General features: G+C 42.8%; 1 protein-coding gene across 1 annotated transcript in view; it reads left to right on the top strand.

Annotated features, from left to right (window-relative positions):
• Positions 1-14,143, top strand: part of SKIV2L2 (Ski2 like RNA helicase 2) — an 88,055-nt gene that overhangs the window by 35,180 nt on the left and 38,732 nt on the right. Inside the window, exons 16-17 of the mRNA XM_018568191.1 lie at positions 6,528-6,678; positions 10,022-10,194. Coding sequence (XP_018423693.1) covers positions 6,528-6,678; positions 10,022-10,194 — 324 coding nt within the window. The remainder of the gene's footprint in view (positions 1-6,527; positions 6,679-10,021; positions 10,195-14,143) is intronic.

The raw sequence follows: 14,143 nt of genomic DNA, 5'->3' as shown, positions 1-14,143 counted from the left end.
ACCTTGCACTACACACTGAGCAGTAGAGGACAGCTGAGTAGATATCCATGTGCTTATGTCTGTTGTTGGGAGTGAATAAAGTAGGCTGCTGCAGATTGGTGGAATCTCACAAATTTGGGTACTGCCCAATTACCTGAAAAAAGAGAAGGGTGGTATTCGACAGGCATTCTGAGTTGGAGAGATGCCTGCTGATCAACAGCAAATGGTGAATGCTGACAAGTTATGTTTTTTTTTTTTCTGGACACCGAAACCTCTTTATTTGAAATATAAGGTTGTTGGTGTTACCCAGAAAACCTGTGAAAGGTGCGATGTCCCACCGATGCATCGTAAGCTCAGGTAAAGGGTCTTTAAGTAGATTGCAATAGCAAATCCGAGTCCACTGACAGACCTATGAAAGCATGTAGGTTCCAACTTATCTATGAGAAAAGGAACAAAAGAGACTTGTCGTGTCCATCGTATTTGCTGTATTTTTACTGCTGGGCTCTTTTTGGATTTGAAGGCGCCTGTATTGTTTTGCAATTCCAACTTATCTGTTAACAGGCTCAGGAAGTAGGTCCTTGAACAGAAATGTTCAGTATTCCTAAATGTTCATATGTGAATGGAAATGCCATATGTGACAGGCTGATTGGTATAGTACTATCACATATTCTTCCATATCTAGAAGTCTATGCATTTCTCTTCTGTTTATTGAAGGGCACAGCGCAGATCTTTTACAGATGGGTTATACTGCCAGCTGCAGGACTGGGAAGCAAGACACAAAACCAAACTCCCCATCTGCTAGAGGCAGCCACCCTTGGGCTGTGCTTTGTTTTGGTTTTTTTGCCTAGCATCCTGCAGGTGGCAGTATAACCCATCGACAAGTCATTAAGATTTCCTCCGCGTCCTTCAATGAATACAAAATTCTGTATGACTCCCAGCATTGGGGGAGCAAAGAAAAAGTGGGCGTGTGTGGGGGGAGGGGGGGTACAGATCTGATCTGCCTTGCTGGCCTCATACTGAAAATGCTGACTTCCTGCCAGTGTCTGATTTCTAATATTTCTTAACTGTAGACTCATAAACAAGCATGCCACTCATGAGTGTCAGGCAAGTGTCAAGATTCCTTATTTACTGTTGTGCTGAGCCATTGCCTTGGAAAACGATACCCAAGCAAGTAACACTTTCACAAGGGAAGGTCAGAAATGTCAGCCCACATATTTCTCATGATGGGATCACTTTATCTCTGCATCCTGCACTTTTCTTTACAAATAGCTTGTCGAAGTTGCTTTCACATCACCCGCAGTGCTGGAATATCTGCTTCATTTAGAAAAAACTTTGCCTCGAATATCTTGTGACCTTTTCAGATGTCCTGACCCACTTCATGAGTTCAATGCAAAATGGATATTTCTTTCTGTTGGGAAAACAGAAGACTATGTGAAAGCTTAGCCTTTTATGACATATTATGCAGGGAATAATAAGACCTCGTTTTGTTGCTTCCCCTCTCTAATGGAAAGAACATTGGGAATGCCAAGCTGTGGGAGGTATTTTTGCAGTGGCAGCATCTGGCCCTCAGATGCACTCCATATTCCGGTGAAACCTTTTAGTGTTCAGAGCTGCCCAGATTTAGTCTTTAAGATCCTTTTTGCTAAAAGAACAATAGTGGGATTTCTTGTTCTTTGGGAGACATGTTGCTTTATAGGGTCATTGGCATGACATGACCTGTCGGTTCCTGTGTCACTAATTTAACCCCTTTATGACGGAGCTTTTTTTTCCTGTTTCTGTCAAATGACTGAAGCACTTTTTACATTTTTGCTGTGATTCTTCTACGCCAGTAATATACTTTCTTACGAAGTGCACCCACACATAGGGGCTATGTTTATATATTGCGTATGTGTGCCTAACGCCTCACTTAGTATGAATAACATATAAAAAAAAGAGGAATAAACGTAAAGAAAACATTTTTTCCCCAGCTTTGATTTATTATTTTTTAAATGGCACAGCAAAAAAAAAAAAATGCATTAAAATTTCATTTATTTGTCCTTTATTTGGAAACCCCTCATATCCCTAGGATTTCAGAAATGTTTCTGTACTTTTCAGCCTAAAACTAAAAGCTAACATTTTATTTTTTTTCTCTAAAAACTAATAATGGTTTGGTTAGGTGGCCTACAACGTCCCTGTAACTGTAACTGTCACACTTAGGCCCCGTTCACATGTAGCGATTTCGCGCATTTTTGCCACGCGATATCACGAGAAGTCGCCGGCCAATGCTATTCAATGGAGCGGTCTTAACTCCGCGTCGCGGTCGCAAGTCGCTTCTACCGGACCCTTTTTTCGGCGGATTTTGCGCGATTTTGCTTTTTTTCTATGGAGCCCGACTGAGAAGGTCACGCTACCGTCGCTGGAACGTCGCCCCGAAAGTCGCGCTATCCCGGCCGCTGCAAAGGTATGTCGCTACATGTGAACGGGGTCTTAGGGACAGCGACATTCTTTGAACAACGCTGTCATGAGGGGGTTTAATTAAAATAAAAATTAACCCTTTATGGTGAAAAACAAATCTGCAGCTCAGCTGCAGATTTTCATTGTAAGGGGTTAACTTTTTATAATATAGGATAAAAATATATTCATAGATTTTAATTAAATTTTTTTTACACTTTACAATTTTCATTTTTTTTGTCTATTATATCAAGCAGTTAATAGTGAGGCATCCATTAATGAACAGTAACTGCTGATTCTCAGCGGTTACCGGTATTTCAAAACCTTGAATAGCTGCTCACATACAGTGTACGTGACCAGTCATTTAGGCACTTCATGATGGAGTTGTACAATGTACGTCTGCAGTTCTGTAGGGGTTAAAGTAGTTGTAAAGCCTAAACGGTTAACATTTACTTTTCTATAGCGTTGTGTCAAAGAGAGTTGTCATGTTTTTTTTCATGAATATTTTCACCTTCAACATCCTTTTTGCATATCTGTGCTTCTTAGATTCTTCAGCCTTTTACACACTTCTTGTCTACATGTACTTAATATTACATTGTTACAGCACATATAATATTTTAATCAATTTAGAGCTACTTTAATGCCAGAAAAATGTTTGAAAACAAAAGCTGATCAGTGCAGTGAGTTCAGGTGGATGCTAAAGCACAGTCCTTTGCGTTCATACCGGGGCTTGGTAGCCCCTGTGTGATGGCAATAAAGTTAGGTGAAAAAAAATAAAATTTAAACCAGCCCCGCCATATGTATGTGAATAAACACATGCGTAAGGCTGTGTGCGTGTGTGCTTCCTCCATTCCACTTGTATTGTGGTAGCGGAGCAGCGCTCTCTGACACACTTATTTTATTTTAATTTGGGAAAATGCAGTTACCAGCTTAAATCTGGCCTCCTCTCCGCTATACTTATGTTTCAGCGAACAGTCCTTCCCCTCTGCCGATACGGGTGTATTATCTGTATCCCATACTGCCATCCAGCACAGCCCTGCGCTATGGATTTTGAATTTCGCAGACACGCATTGGTAATGTGACCATGCTGACCAATGAGAAGTGCTTCTTAGCACAGTTAAGTACAGTTTTGGTTAAAATGATTTTTTGTATCATGACAAGTAGATTGGGTCCCTGTTTTTAGTCCTTGGACAAGCAGTTTTCCCATAACGTCTTCCAGGACAGCATCACGAGATGGAATCTCCTCCCCCACACACAGGAAACACATCACTTAATCTGTTTAAAAGACCTCCTCTCCTCCACTCCCTCAGTCTTTTGTGTTTCCTCAGTCAAGCTGGGGAGCGCGTCACAGAACGCTGAGAGGGGCTTCCATGTGGTGATGCTGCCCGGGAAGTCTTCCTTCTATGTATGGCCTGCCTGTGTAAGGCAGAGGGGTAGGTTTGCCTACCTTGTGTGAGCCCCAGGGATTCTCCTAGCGCTGCAGGAGATGAGGCTGGCTTCCTTTCCCCCTTCAGTGCCCAGTGCGGGCCGGTACCGGGAGGGCGAAACCCCCTTGGCTGGTCAGGGGAAGCGGTGGACCGCCGTTCAGAGGGGTCTGTCCGGTTCTCAGGGCCTCGGGACGTGTTCCACGGCCAGGCCGGGTGGCCGCGTACGTCACTTCCGGCGTGGGTGACGTCATTTCCGGGCGCCGGGCTTGTGCGTTCCAAGCCTCGTTTTCGGCGCAGGAGGAAGGGGAGGGCTCGGCTGGTGCTTAATACAGCGTGGATCTCAGTAGTGACTGAGAGGAAACGCTGGCAGGCTTCTCTTCAACAGGCTCTGCAGACATGGATCCTGGGTTACCTCTGCAGCTTGCAGTGACTGCGGATACCGGTCTTCAAAGCACCAGCACGGCTCAGGTATGGAAGATGTGTATTATCTTACCTCCCTGTTACCTCTGATATTTCTTTTCCTCCACCTGGGGTCCCTTGGTGTTGGATGCTTTGGTGTTGAGGGACACTCTAACCCCATTTTTGAGTAAAGGACAGTGGGTAACAGGGCTCCTTGGTGTCTTTCAGGTTAAAGAAAAGACGAAGGTGGCCCCAAAGAAAAAATGTGCAATTTGTGCGGTGAAATTGAGCTCCGGTTATATTAAAACCCTATGTCAGAAATGCATTGGAGATCTTCTTAGGGAAGAGTCTGCTGCAGCCAGTAGCAACCTGTTGGTTTCTGTTAAGGAGGAGTTATCGGCTACGTTTAATTCCTTTAGGTCTGTTTTAGAGGGGTTCCGGGCTCCAATTCCCACAGTTGCTTCTACCCCTGTGCCTTTTTCTGCCTCTGTCCTGGCTGCTCAGGGGGGGCCGACGGGATCCTTACGGCTATCTGAGCGGGAGGATCTTAGCGAGCCCGGTCCTTCTCAGGGTGGTTCATCATCCGAGGAAGGGAGTGTCAAAGACGATGTACCTAGCTCTTCCAGGTATAAATTATCCTTGGAGGATGTGGATGAATTACTGACTGCAATGTATAGCACCTAAGCTGTGGTCCCGCCCTAATTGGTAAGTTCTTGGTTATCCTCTCGTGATGCTGTCCTGGAAGACGTTATGGGAAATTCAGAGTTAGGACTTACCGGTAACTCTATTTCCATTAGTCTTCCAGGACAGCAACTGCCCGCCCATTGATGCTTGTAGTATTAATGTGATGTGGTGGTATTGCCTGTATGTGCCTTGTCTTTTTCCAGCTTGCCTTCGGTTCTCGTGATGACTGAGGGAGTGGAGGAGAGGAGGTCTTTTAAACAGATTAAGTGACGTGTTTCCTGTGTGTGGGGGAGGAGATTCCATCTCGTGATGCTGTCCTGGAAGACTAATGGAAATAGAGTTACCGGTAAGTCCTAACTCTGAATTTTTGGTTTTTTTTTTTACAAGTTTCCACACCCCTGTTCTATGTGAGTTCAATTTATGGGTTTATCACATTTTAGATGACGCAAAGTGTATGCTCTATCTGTATGAAAACGTATGCCAAAATTCTTTCAAAAGTGCTCCACATTTAAGCATGACTCCAAGCAAATGGCTTCTTCTTCCACAATTGAAATACATTTGTTTTACCTGTCAGAAGACTTTTAACTTGTACAGCCAGTGTTGTGATTTTACACACATTTTGCATATGAGAGCTGACTCGTATCTCCTGAATCTGTCATTCTTGTTCCAGGTCTTTTTATTGGACAACGCATCAGCATCATCACTTCTGTCTGATAATAAATCCGTACTAATAAATACTGATGATAAAAATCAGTATTGCTAAACCAGGAAGAAGCGGTGATCTTGATTAGCAGAACTGTGTGATTAACAAGAATGAGTTCCCAAAACAGTAATAGCAAACGGTTTCCCAGCACACTCGCCAGCATGCAAACGTTAAAAACAGAGGTTTAGATGCACGTCTTCCGCCGAAAATGTGAAAGTCGCACAGCCGCGTCAAGGCACCTCTATATTGTGCGGTCCTAACTCTACACTGAGAGTCTCCACCTTGGAGCACATGTGGCAAAAGATTAATTTGGGTGCAGGTTTGTCAGGAGGAAGCCCAACCTCCCTTAGTCACAGGTACGCACTAGGGACCCCGCACATCACAACGGCAGCTGAGACCCCACCCATGCGTCACTGCACCAAATCAGTCAAGCAAAACAAATGGAAAACGCACTCAACAATTCGTCACCAGCTTTACAGCAAGGTGCACATGGAAGGGCTTGAAACAGTAATAGCATGCTGGCTGGTGAGTGTGCTGGGAAACTGTTTGCTATTACTGTTTACCATTTGTTTTGCTTGATTTGCCAAAACCACAATTCCTTTTGACATTTTAAACAGTTAATGTGTTGTTTTTTAGCCATCTACCTAGGTTTGTCTGGAGTTCTACTTTAACAATGATATCCCAGGGGCATAAGGGGTTAAAGATCAGGCCACTGAAGACAGTCTGGATCGGGTTGCATCATCACTGTATCTATGGCCCTCCTTAGTATTGGAAATTGTGGACAGTGCCTTAGTTTAATGACCTGGTTACAGATTGATTTCAAATGGGTCTAGCTATTTCATGAAGTAAATATGTTCTCCGTATGTCTTCCTGGAAACTAATCATCTGTCTTCTTGTCTCCCCAGGGCACAGCTGATCCTCTAAACAGTGCTTTCCATCTTACCTACAACATGGTGCTGAACCTCCTGCGAGTGGAAGAAATTAACCCTGAGTACATGTTGGAGAAATCCTTTTACCAGTTTCAGCATTACCGGGCTATTCCAGGAGTAGCTGAGAGTAAGTGGCCTTCAGCCTGAGCTGTCTTATAGCATTTATCAGTGAGAACCAAAAATTGCTTGTAATACTCTTAAAGGGGAATACCTAGAATGTGATGATTGTGGCGAGGGGCAGCTGCACAACCAAGGAAGAGTCACAGCTTTGGGGTACAGGTCATCCTGTGTGGGGTAAATGCATTCTATTAAAGGCTCCCTAGACTAAAGGAGTAGTATATCAATTATTTTTAATTACTGCCTGGAGTTCCACTATAATAAAATAATGGTAACCATACAACCTTTCCATGTGTGCTTACATTTTAGGTACTGCAACTAGAACAGTAACAAAGCAAGACAAAAAATGAATATTAATTAAAATAAAAGATGATTGCTTTCCTGCCTATATGCACCTGATCTGGCCATTTCCAGTCTCGTGCTTGTGGGAGATATCAAAGCCAGCTGGCCACCCTCTTTCAAGGGTAAAACATTCCATTGGGGGTTAGCAATCACGCCCGATGACTGACCACCCTTACTGTATCTCAATTGTCAATAAGGTGGAGTAAGGCAGAACTTGTCACTACAGCAATTACTCATATAATTGTTTCATAGAACTCAACATAAGGAAGTTCAGTCGTGGAAATTTAGCTTGCAAAACCCAGCTTTGCTTTAAATTGGACCTCCAGTCTAACCCACAACAGTCTGCAATGTGCTTGCCATTCAGTTGGTCACTAAAATGCCCGTATCACTTTTTGTAGGAGGCAAGACACAAAGTACTTCCTCCTTCAGAAACCACCAACTACCACTTTAATTATTTTTAGTGCTCTGCTAGAAGATCAGGTTTAATCCATTTCAGCATCTGTATAATGATGGTCTTGGTATCTAGACTGAGTCCCACCTGATTGATATATCAAGATCTTGTTTGATCGGTGATACTTGGGAGTTTGGTAAAATAGAGCATCCCAGTCCCTGTTGATTGCCAGTGTGGGTTAACGCTTCCTTACCTAGAGGTGTTTCAACAACTTTTTCACCGCTTGGGAATGCTGGATGTGGATCTTTTGGCTTCTCATCACAACAGCGAGAAATGCTGTGGATGCCTTAGTAGCACCATAGGATCAGTACACACTTATGTTTGCTTTTCCTCCACTAACACTGTTACCACGACTGCTTTGCAGGTTTTCACACAAAGGAATTCCAGTCATTCTCGTTGCTGTAGATTGGCCTCGCATGGTGTGTGGTATGCCAATTTGGTTCATCTGTTAGCAGACAATTCCTGTCATCTTTAAAGTTGGCCAGATCTGATGTCTCAGGGCTCAGTCTTCCACCCTGCTTTTCGGTCATTGGCTTTAAAGGCCTGGCTTGTTGAAGCCCAAATGTTGAAAGACAAAGGAATGTCAGATTCTGTTTTTCCGATTACGCTTAAGGGGCGTAGATCTTCCACTTGTTAGATTATTTTTTTTAACGTACGTAGGTTTATTTTCACTGGTGTGAGTTCTTGGGGTTTTCCCACACGTGTTCTTCTAGATTGCAAATGTTGTCTTTTCTTGGGGGTTTAGCTCGAAGTACCATAAAGGGTCAGACATCTGCCTTGTCGGCCTTTTTTTAACATCCCCTTCTAATTCCTTCATTCTTACTTTTATTTAGGGAGTTGCTCTTCCTGCTCGGTGGTTTTTTCCTCCGTGGGCCTTGTACTTAGTTTTATCTGTTTTGCACAACCTCCTTTTGAATCTGAGACATTTATTTTGTTATCCAAAAAGGTTGCTTTTCTTGTGGCCATTACCTCAGCTAGAAGGGTTTCCTAGTTGTCAGCTTTGTCTTGTAGGAAACCCTATTTGGCTCATAGGGGTAAGGTTGTTTTGATACCGCAGGTTTCCTTTTTACCCAAGGTAGTCTCAGCTTTTCATGCAAATGAAAACATTGTTTTACATTCACTTTGTGCAGCTGCTGTTCATCCTAAGGGCATTTCTCCATCATTTTGGATGTTGTGCGGGTTATTAACTTTCATCTCTCCCTTTCGATATTCGGTTTTTATTTGTTTTCCCAGAAAGTCCTAGCAATGGTTATTCAGCTTCTAGATCCACTATTGCTATGTAGATTTGTCAGCTTGTCTTTCAAGCTTATGAGTTACAGGACAGGGTACCACCTGTTTCTGCTCATTCTAAGAGGGCAGTTAGTACTTCTTGGTCATTTCAAAATCAAGCTTCTGTTACTCAATATTTGAAGGCTGCAACATGGTCTTCTGTTCACACTTTTGCACAGTTTTCTAAAGTTGATGTTTCTGCCTCTTCTGATGCTAGTTTTGGCAGAAAAGTTCTTCACGCAGCTGTTGAAGTGTACTTTGACACTGCTTCTGAACGTCCGTGCGTCTCCAAATACTTCAGAGCTTTGTCTCTCAATGGACGATAGAGAAAATAGGATTTGCTCTTGCCATAAACTCCTTTTCTCGAAGTCCATTGAGGGAGACAGCTCCCTCTCCTCATTTCCTTGTATACTGCTTGCTACGGTTGTCAGATGTGGGGGGCAGTTTTAGTCCTTATTGTCCAATCACACCTAAGTGATTGCACTAGGTTGTGGCGCTTCGGTCTCTTATGTCCTTTAAAGTGGCAGGTTTTTTATTTTTTGTTGCATAGAGTCCATTACTCCTAGAGGCAGTGGCATAACCCAATGTATCAGATTCTTCAGAGATGTGTCCCTCAATGGATTCCCAATAAAATTTTACAGTAAGAACTAAACCCTTTATTTGTACGAACGGTAAAATCCTTTTCATCAAGAATGTAGAACTCCCTTTCCACATGCTTCTTCTGGATTTTTGGCCTCCTTCCTTTTCTCCTCTTGTGTGAGTGACAACTGAATATAGGGGCAGACTGTTACATTTTTGAAGAGGAGGTCTTTTCTAATTTTCCTTTGTGCCCTGTTTGCTTTGAGTAAAGCTTATAGCACAGCATCGTCTGTTTCCTTTGTGCTTGATGAAAAATATGAAATTACTTTTTAATGCAGCAGATCAGCCAGAACTTTGATTCCTCCTCCTGATGTATAGGTGGCCTCAAGAGGAAAAGTCTATATTCTGTATATAAAATACTATAATAAAACTATGGCATAGCTAGCTGGGAATATAAGAGAGTCTACAGTTTTACATTTTAGATGTTTTAAAAATAGTTCAGAAGTACACCCAGCTATTCTAATACCTTTTAATAATCATCAGAATGACTAATACTTACACCGAGCACCTCCATGCCACATGATATGCCTTGTTTCCTTTCTCCTCATAAAACATGATCTCTGTATATAATGAACAATGGTCGTTATGGAAGCAATTGCTATGCATGCTTTGTGAAGCATACTAATATGCCTTCATTCTTTTTAATTTACAGAGGTGAAGAGGTTAGAGGAGCAGTATAACGGTATACAGATCCCCAATGAAGAGAGTGTTGTGACGTATTACAAAATTCGTCAGCAGCTCGCCAAGCTTGGCAAAGAAATTGAAGAATACATTCACAAACCCAAGTACTGCCTGCCTTTTCTGCAGCCAGGCAGACTGGTTAAGGTAAGGCTGTGTGCAATGAATAGTCCCTATGTCATCTGGTAGAGGGGTTAGAACCGGAATTGTGCTGGTCGTTCTGTGTCCACTATTATAATTATCTTGTATTACAAAGCAGTCTGTAGAATCATTTTAAGACTTGTATTTGATTTGTACACCTTTTAATTCTGTGTAGGCCTTTCACAGGATCAGTCCACTCAAAACTGATATTTACATTTTTTTTGGCAGGTGCTGGGGAGCAAAACCAACTTAGTTTTATGTCTTTTAAGGAAGTACAAACTTCCTGGGTCTGTACAGCTGGTGTGACCATTATGAGGGAGCCCCAGTTTCCTTGTTGGATTTTATTTTGTGCTCTATTATATGTTATGAACTGAACTGGAAAAGAGCAAGGTGGACAGGAACATAGTTGGGAATTATGGCAAAGAGATCTTACTACTGGAGTATCTAAGACAAAGAGTTCAGATGTTGACTCAATCCACCAGGCTCCACCTATAACTAAATATGATGTTTGGTGGACTGGCCTTGTATTCATTGTTTGAAAAAGAAACATTTTGAAATTTGGTGCAACATTATTTTGTTGTGGCTTTACAATACTGATAGTGGATGGTGCTCATGTGTGTCTGTTGTGTGGTCTTTAACCTCTTGCCGTCCGCCCGTAGTAGAAAAACGGACGGACGGCACTGCTGCTTTGGCGAGATGCCAGACGGCATTTTTTTTCTGCTCGCGCGCGTCCCCTAGCGGGCACGCACGGGCAGATAAGACCCGTCCAATGCCAACACCCGGTACCGGGTGTTTCACATATAGGCGATCAGCGGGTCCATAGCCCGCCGATCGCCTATATGTGCTCGTTTGCGTATAGCCCACCAACCAACACTAAACTGATGAGCGGTAACAGCTTTTAAAGCTTCGCCTATGGCCAATTTTGGGTATTATCGTTTTTTGAGGTTTTGCGCACGCAATTTTAAGGCTTGACATGTTTGGTGTCTTTTTACCCGACGTGACCCCGTCTTTTATATTTTACCAAAAAATTGGGTAATAATAAATGTTTTATCATTTAATATAGGGGAAACTGTTTTTTTTTTAATTTCGGTGATTTTTCCTTAATATAGTAAAAAAATAAAAACCCCCAGTGGTGAATAAATACCACCAAAAGAAAGCTCTATCTGTCCCCAAAAAAGGGTATAAAAGTCATTTCAGTACAGCGCTGCATGACGGAATAAATGTCAGTCAAAGTACTGCAGCGCTGAATACTGAAAAATGGCCTGGATGGGAAGGGTTAGGGTTAGGTGCAATGCACCTGTTGCCTAGTAGCAATGCACCTGTTGCCTAGTAGCATGTGATGAAGGTAGCCTAGGCAGGGAGCTTGGTTGGTAGCATTTCTCTTTTGTGCATGGCACAAAACTATCCTCTAAAAAAGTGAATTATTGACATGCGCCCTGTTGATTACCTGAAATATGAATTTTATGGTGGGTCTCTTTTTTAAGGTAACTTTTGTGACACTAGAATAAATGCTTCAAACTGTTCCCTGCATAGAAAACCAGGGATACTTACATCTCCTGCTTCCAGCAACATCAATCTCCACTGTAGTTATGAAAAAAAACACCCACTGTCCAGTGTTAGATTCCTGATCCCATGCTGTGGTCCTCAGGACTCAGTAGTAATATTTTGGGCCATAGGATCCAACCACTGAGTGTAGTGGGAGTCCAGGAATCCAACCATCTTGGATTTGTCTTATTCTGCATTATCTTCAGCCAGTGGTTTCGCGCCACTAATGCAGAGATTGGTGGAGCATGCAGCAGCGAAAGGAAGAATTGTCTTTACAGAAAATAGTTTGGATTTTTTTTTTTAGCAACTGCTGCTTTAAACACAAAAAAATTGCTGGGATAGGATTTGTATTGCAATCTACTTATGAACAAAGGAAAGGGTTTTGGGGTCTACTTTATTAAAGCTGTACCCCCTTTTCCACTTACAGAGCTAGGTTATTTTTCTTTTAAATAAATATTAATGTAATTTTATTGGTATCTACCAGTAGCTGCCTCATTTCCCACCCTCGGCTTATATTCGGGTCAATACTTTTTCCCAGTTTTTTTTGCTAAAATTAGGTACCTCGGCTTATAGTCGGGACGGCTTATACTCGAGTATATACGGTAACTAGATTATTCAAAACCGATAATTAAATGTGTCCATATATAATATGCTCCCATTCCATTACCTAGAATTTCTAAACACAAGTTTAGTGGGTGAAGCTGAATGTTGCTGATTTCAGGACATCAGCATAAAATTAGATTAGGGATCTGGGAACTTGTGGTTTCCACATTTTTAAACAGAAAGCGGCAATGACATTGTTTAGAGACTAACTCTTCCTCTTTGAGTACAAGTGGTCTTGTGTTTTGTAAGTGTCCAAAAAAGAAAAGCAGACTTGGCATGACAGTGACCATTATATGGCGCTGGTGGAATGTAACTGTACAGTGAAATGTGTTACGATCCCTCTTAATGCCAGGCAGCTGTTACCCGGCCTTTTTTCAGCTAATGCTGTCACTCTCTGTTTTGCTGCCAAATGGATAACAATTTTATGGCTTTCCATTAGTCATTTATAAAAGTTTATAGGTTTTCTCTGAGCAGTCCATAATGAACTTGATTTAATTGCCTCTCACCCCTGAACTAAAAGCGATTTGATGTTTTTTTGAAGGTAGCTCATATTGAGCAATTCCCAGAGCCATAAGTGGAGAAATGTCTGTGTGGTGTGCTATCAAGGAGCCATATGTGACTGTGTCATTGTCCTGCTCTATAGCAGCTATGTGCGACTCTGATAATTGTCTGTTCCTTTCAGTAGCCAGGTGTGGAGGTCTGATAGTGTGCATCTGTAGCATGGTGTGTCTGTCCCTCTTCACCAGCCACATGTGCTATGTAACTGGTAATGTGGCATGCCTCACAGCTCTTGATGATGTCATCCATCATTGCTCTGAACAGCTGCTGCCATTGATTGGTTTCCTGCCTTGGTCAAGATGTTGCGAACTACCCTGTGGACTGGGTGTCTGATGTCCTTGCCCAGGTTCTGCCCACCAGTGATGAGCTGGGCCTTGGTGCAAACCAGTTCACCTGAGTTTGCCCAAGCCTGCTCTAAATTATGACCGACTCCCCCTCCTTCCCTAGCCCAATACGTTGCCAGACTTGTGGCAGAGGCATTCCCTTCCCTTTACGATACAGTATGTACCTGTGGGGTGAGACCCCATTCACACTGAGCTACATCCAATTCAGCGCAATTTTGAGCTGAGTGACATTGAGCTAGATTGAGATACAGTGCACATTTTGTCATAGCGCGACTTTTCACAGAGACTTCGTAGCTGCTACATTTGGCTGTAACCAATCAAAAGCGGTCTTGATGTGACATCATTCCTTCCTTTTTGTTTCTGTGCTAAAGTGAGACTTCTGTAGCGCGACATTGAGCTACATCATTAAAATCTATTGGGCCAAATCGCACGAAATCCGCCGAAAAATAGGTAATGTTCGAGCGACAAGCTTGAGCGACAAGCTACCGGAGACATTGAGATGAGAACAGCTCCATTGAAATGCATTGAACAAGCTTCAATTCGATTTAAATAGCACCAGCCTAGGGATGTTCAGATACCAAGTACCGTACTCAGTACAAGTACATGTACAGATACTTTTGCAGCTCCAAAACTAGACTAGAGAAAAACTCAAAAGTTAGGAGGCAGCTGTCATTTTTAGGGCGCATACGGAGCTCCTGGGATTTGTACAACCTTGTTTTAACCCCTTTGTGACTGACGACGTACAGTGTACGTCGCCAGCATCGGGGCTGTTTAAACAGACTCCCGGCGACTTTTGCCGCCGGGACTCTGTTTAAACTTGTAGAGCCGACTGTCGGCTTTACAACAGAAGCGATCCTGGCGACTTACCTGTCGCCAGATCGCTTCTGTGTCCCGAAGAAGGGGCC

This window comes from Nanorana parkeri, unplaced genomic scaffold (assembly GCF_000935625.1).
Source record: "Nanorana parkeri isolate BGI_ZX_2015 unplaced genomic scaffold, ASM93562v1 scaffold1152, whole genome shotgun sequence".
In the NCBI taxonomy this organism is placed as follows: domain Eukaryota; kingdom Metazoa; phylum Chordata; class Amphibia; order Anura; family Dicroglossidae; genus Nanorana; species Nanorana parkeri.
The sequence above is the reverse complement of the archived record's forward strand: the minus strand, read 5'-3'. Positions and strand labels throughout refer to the sequence as shown.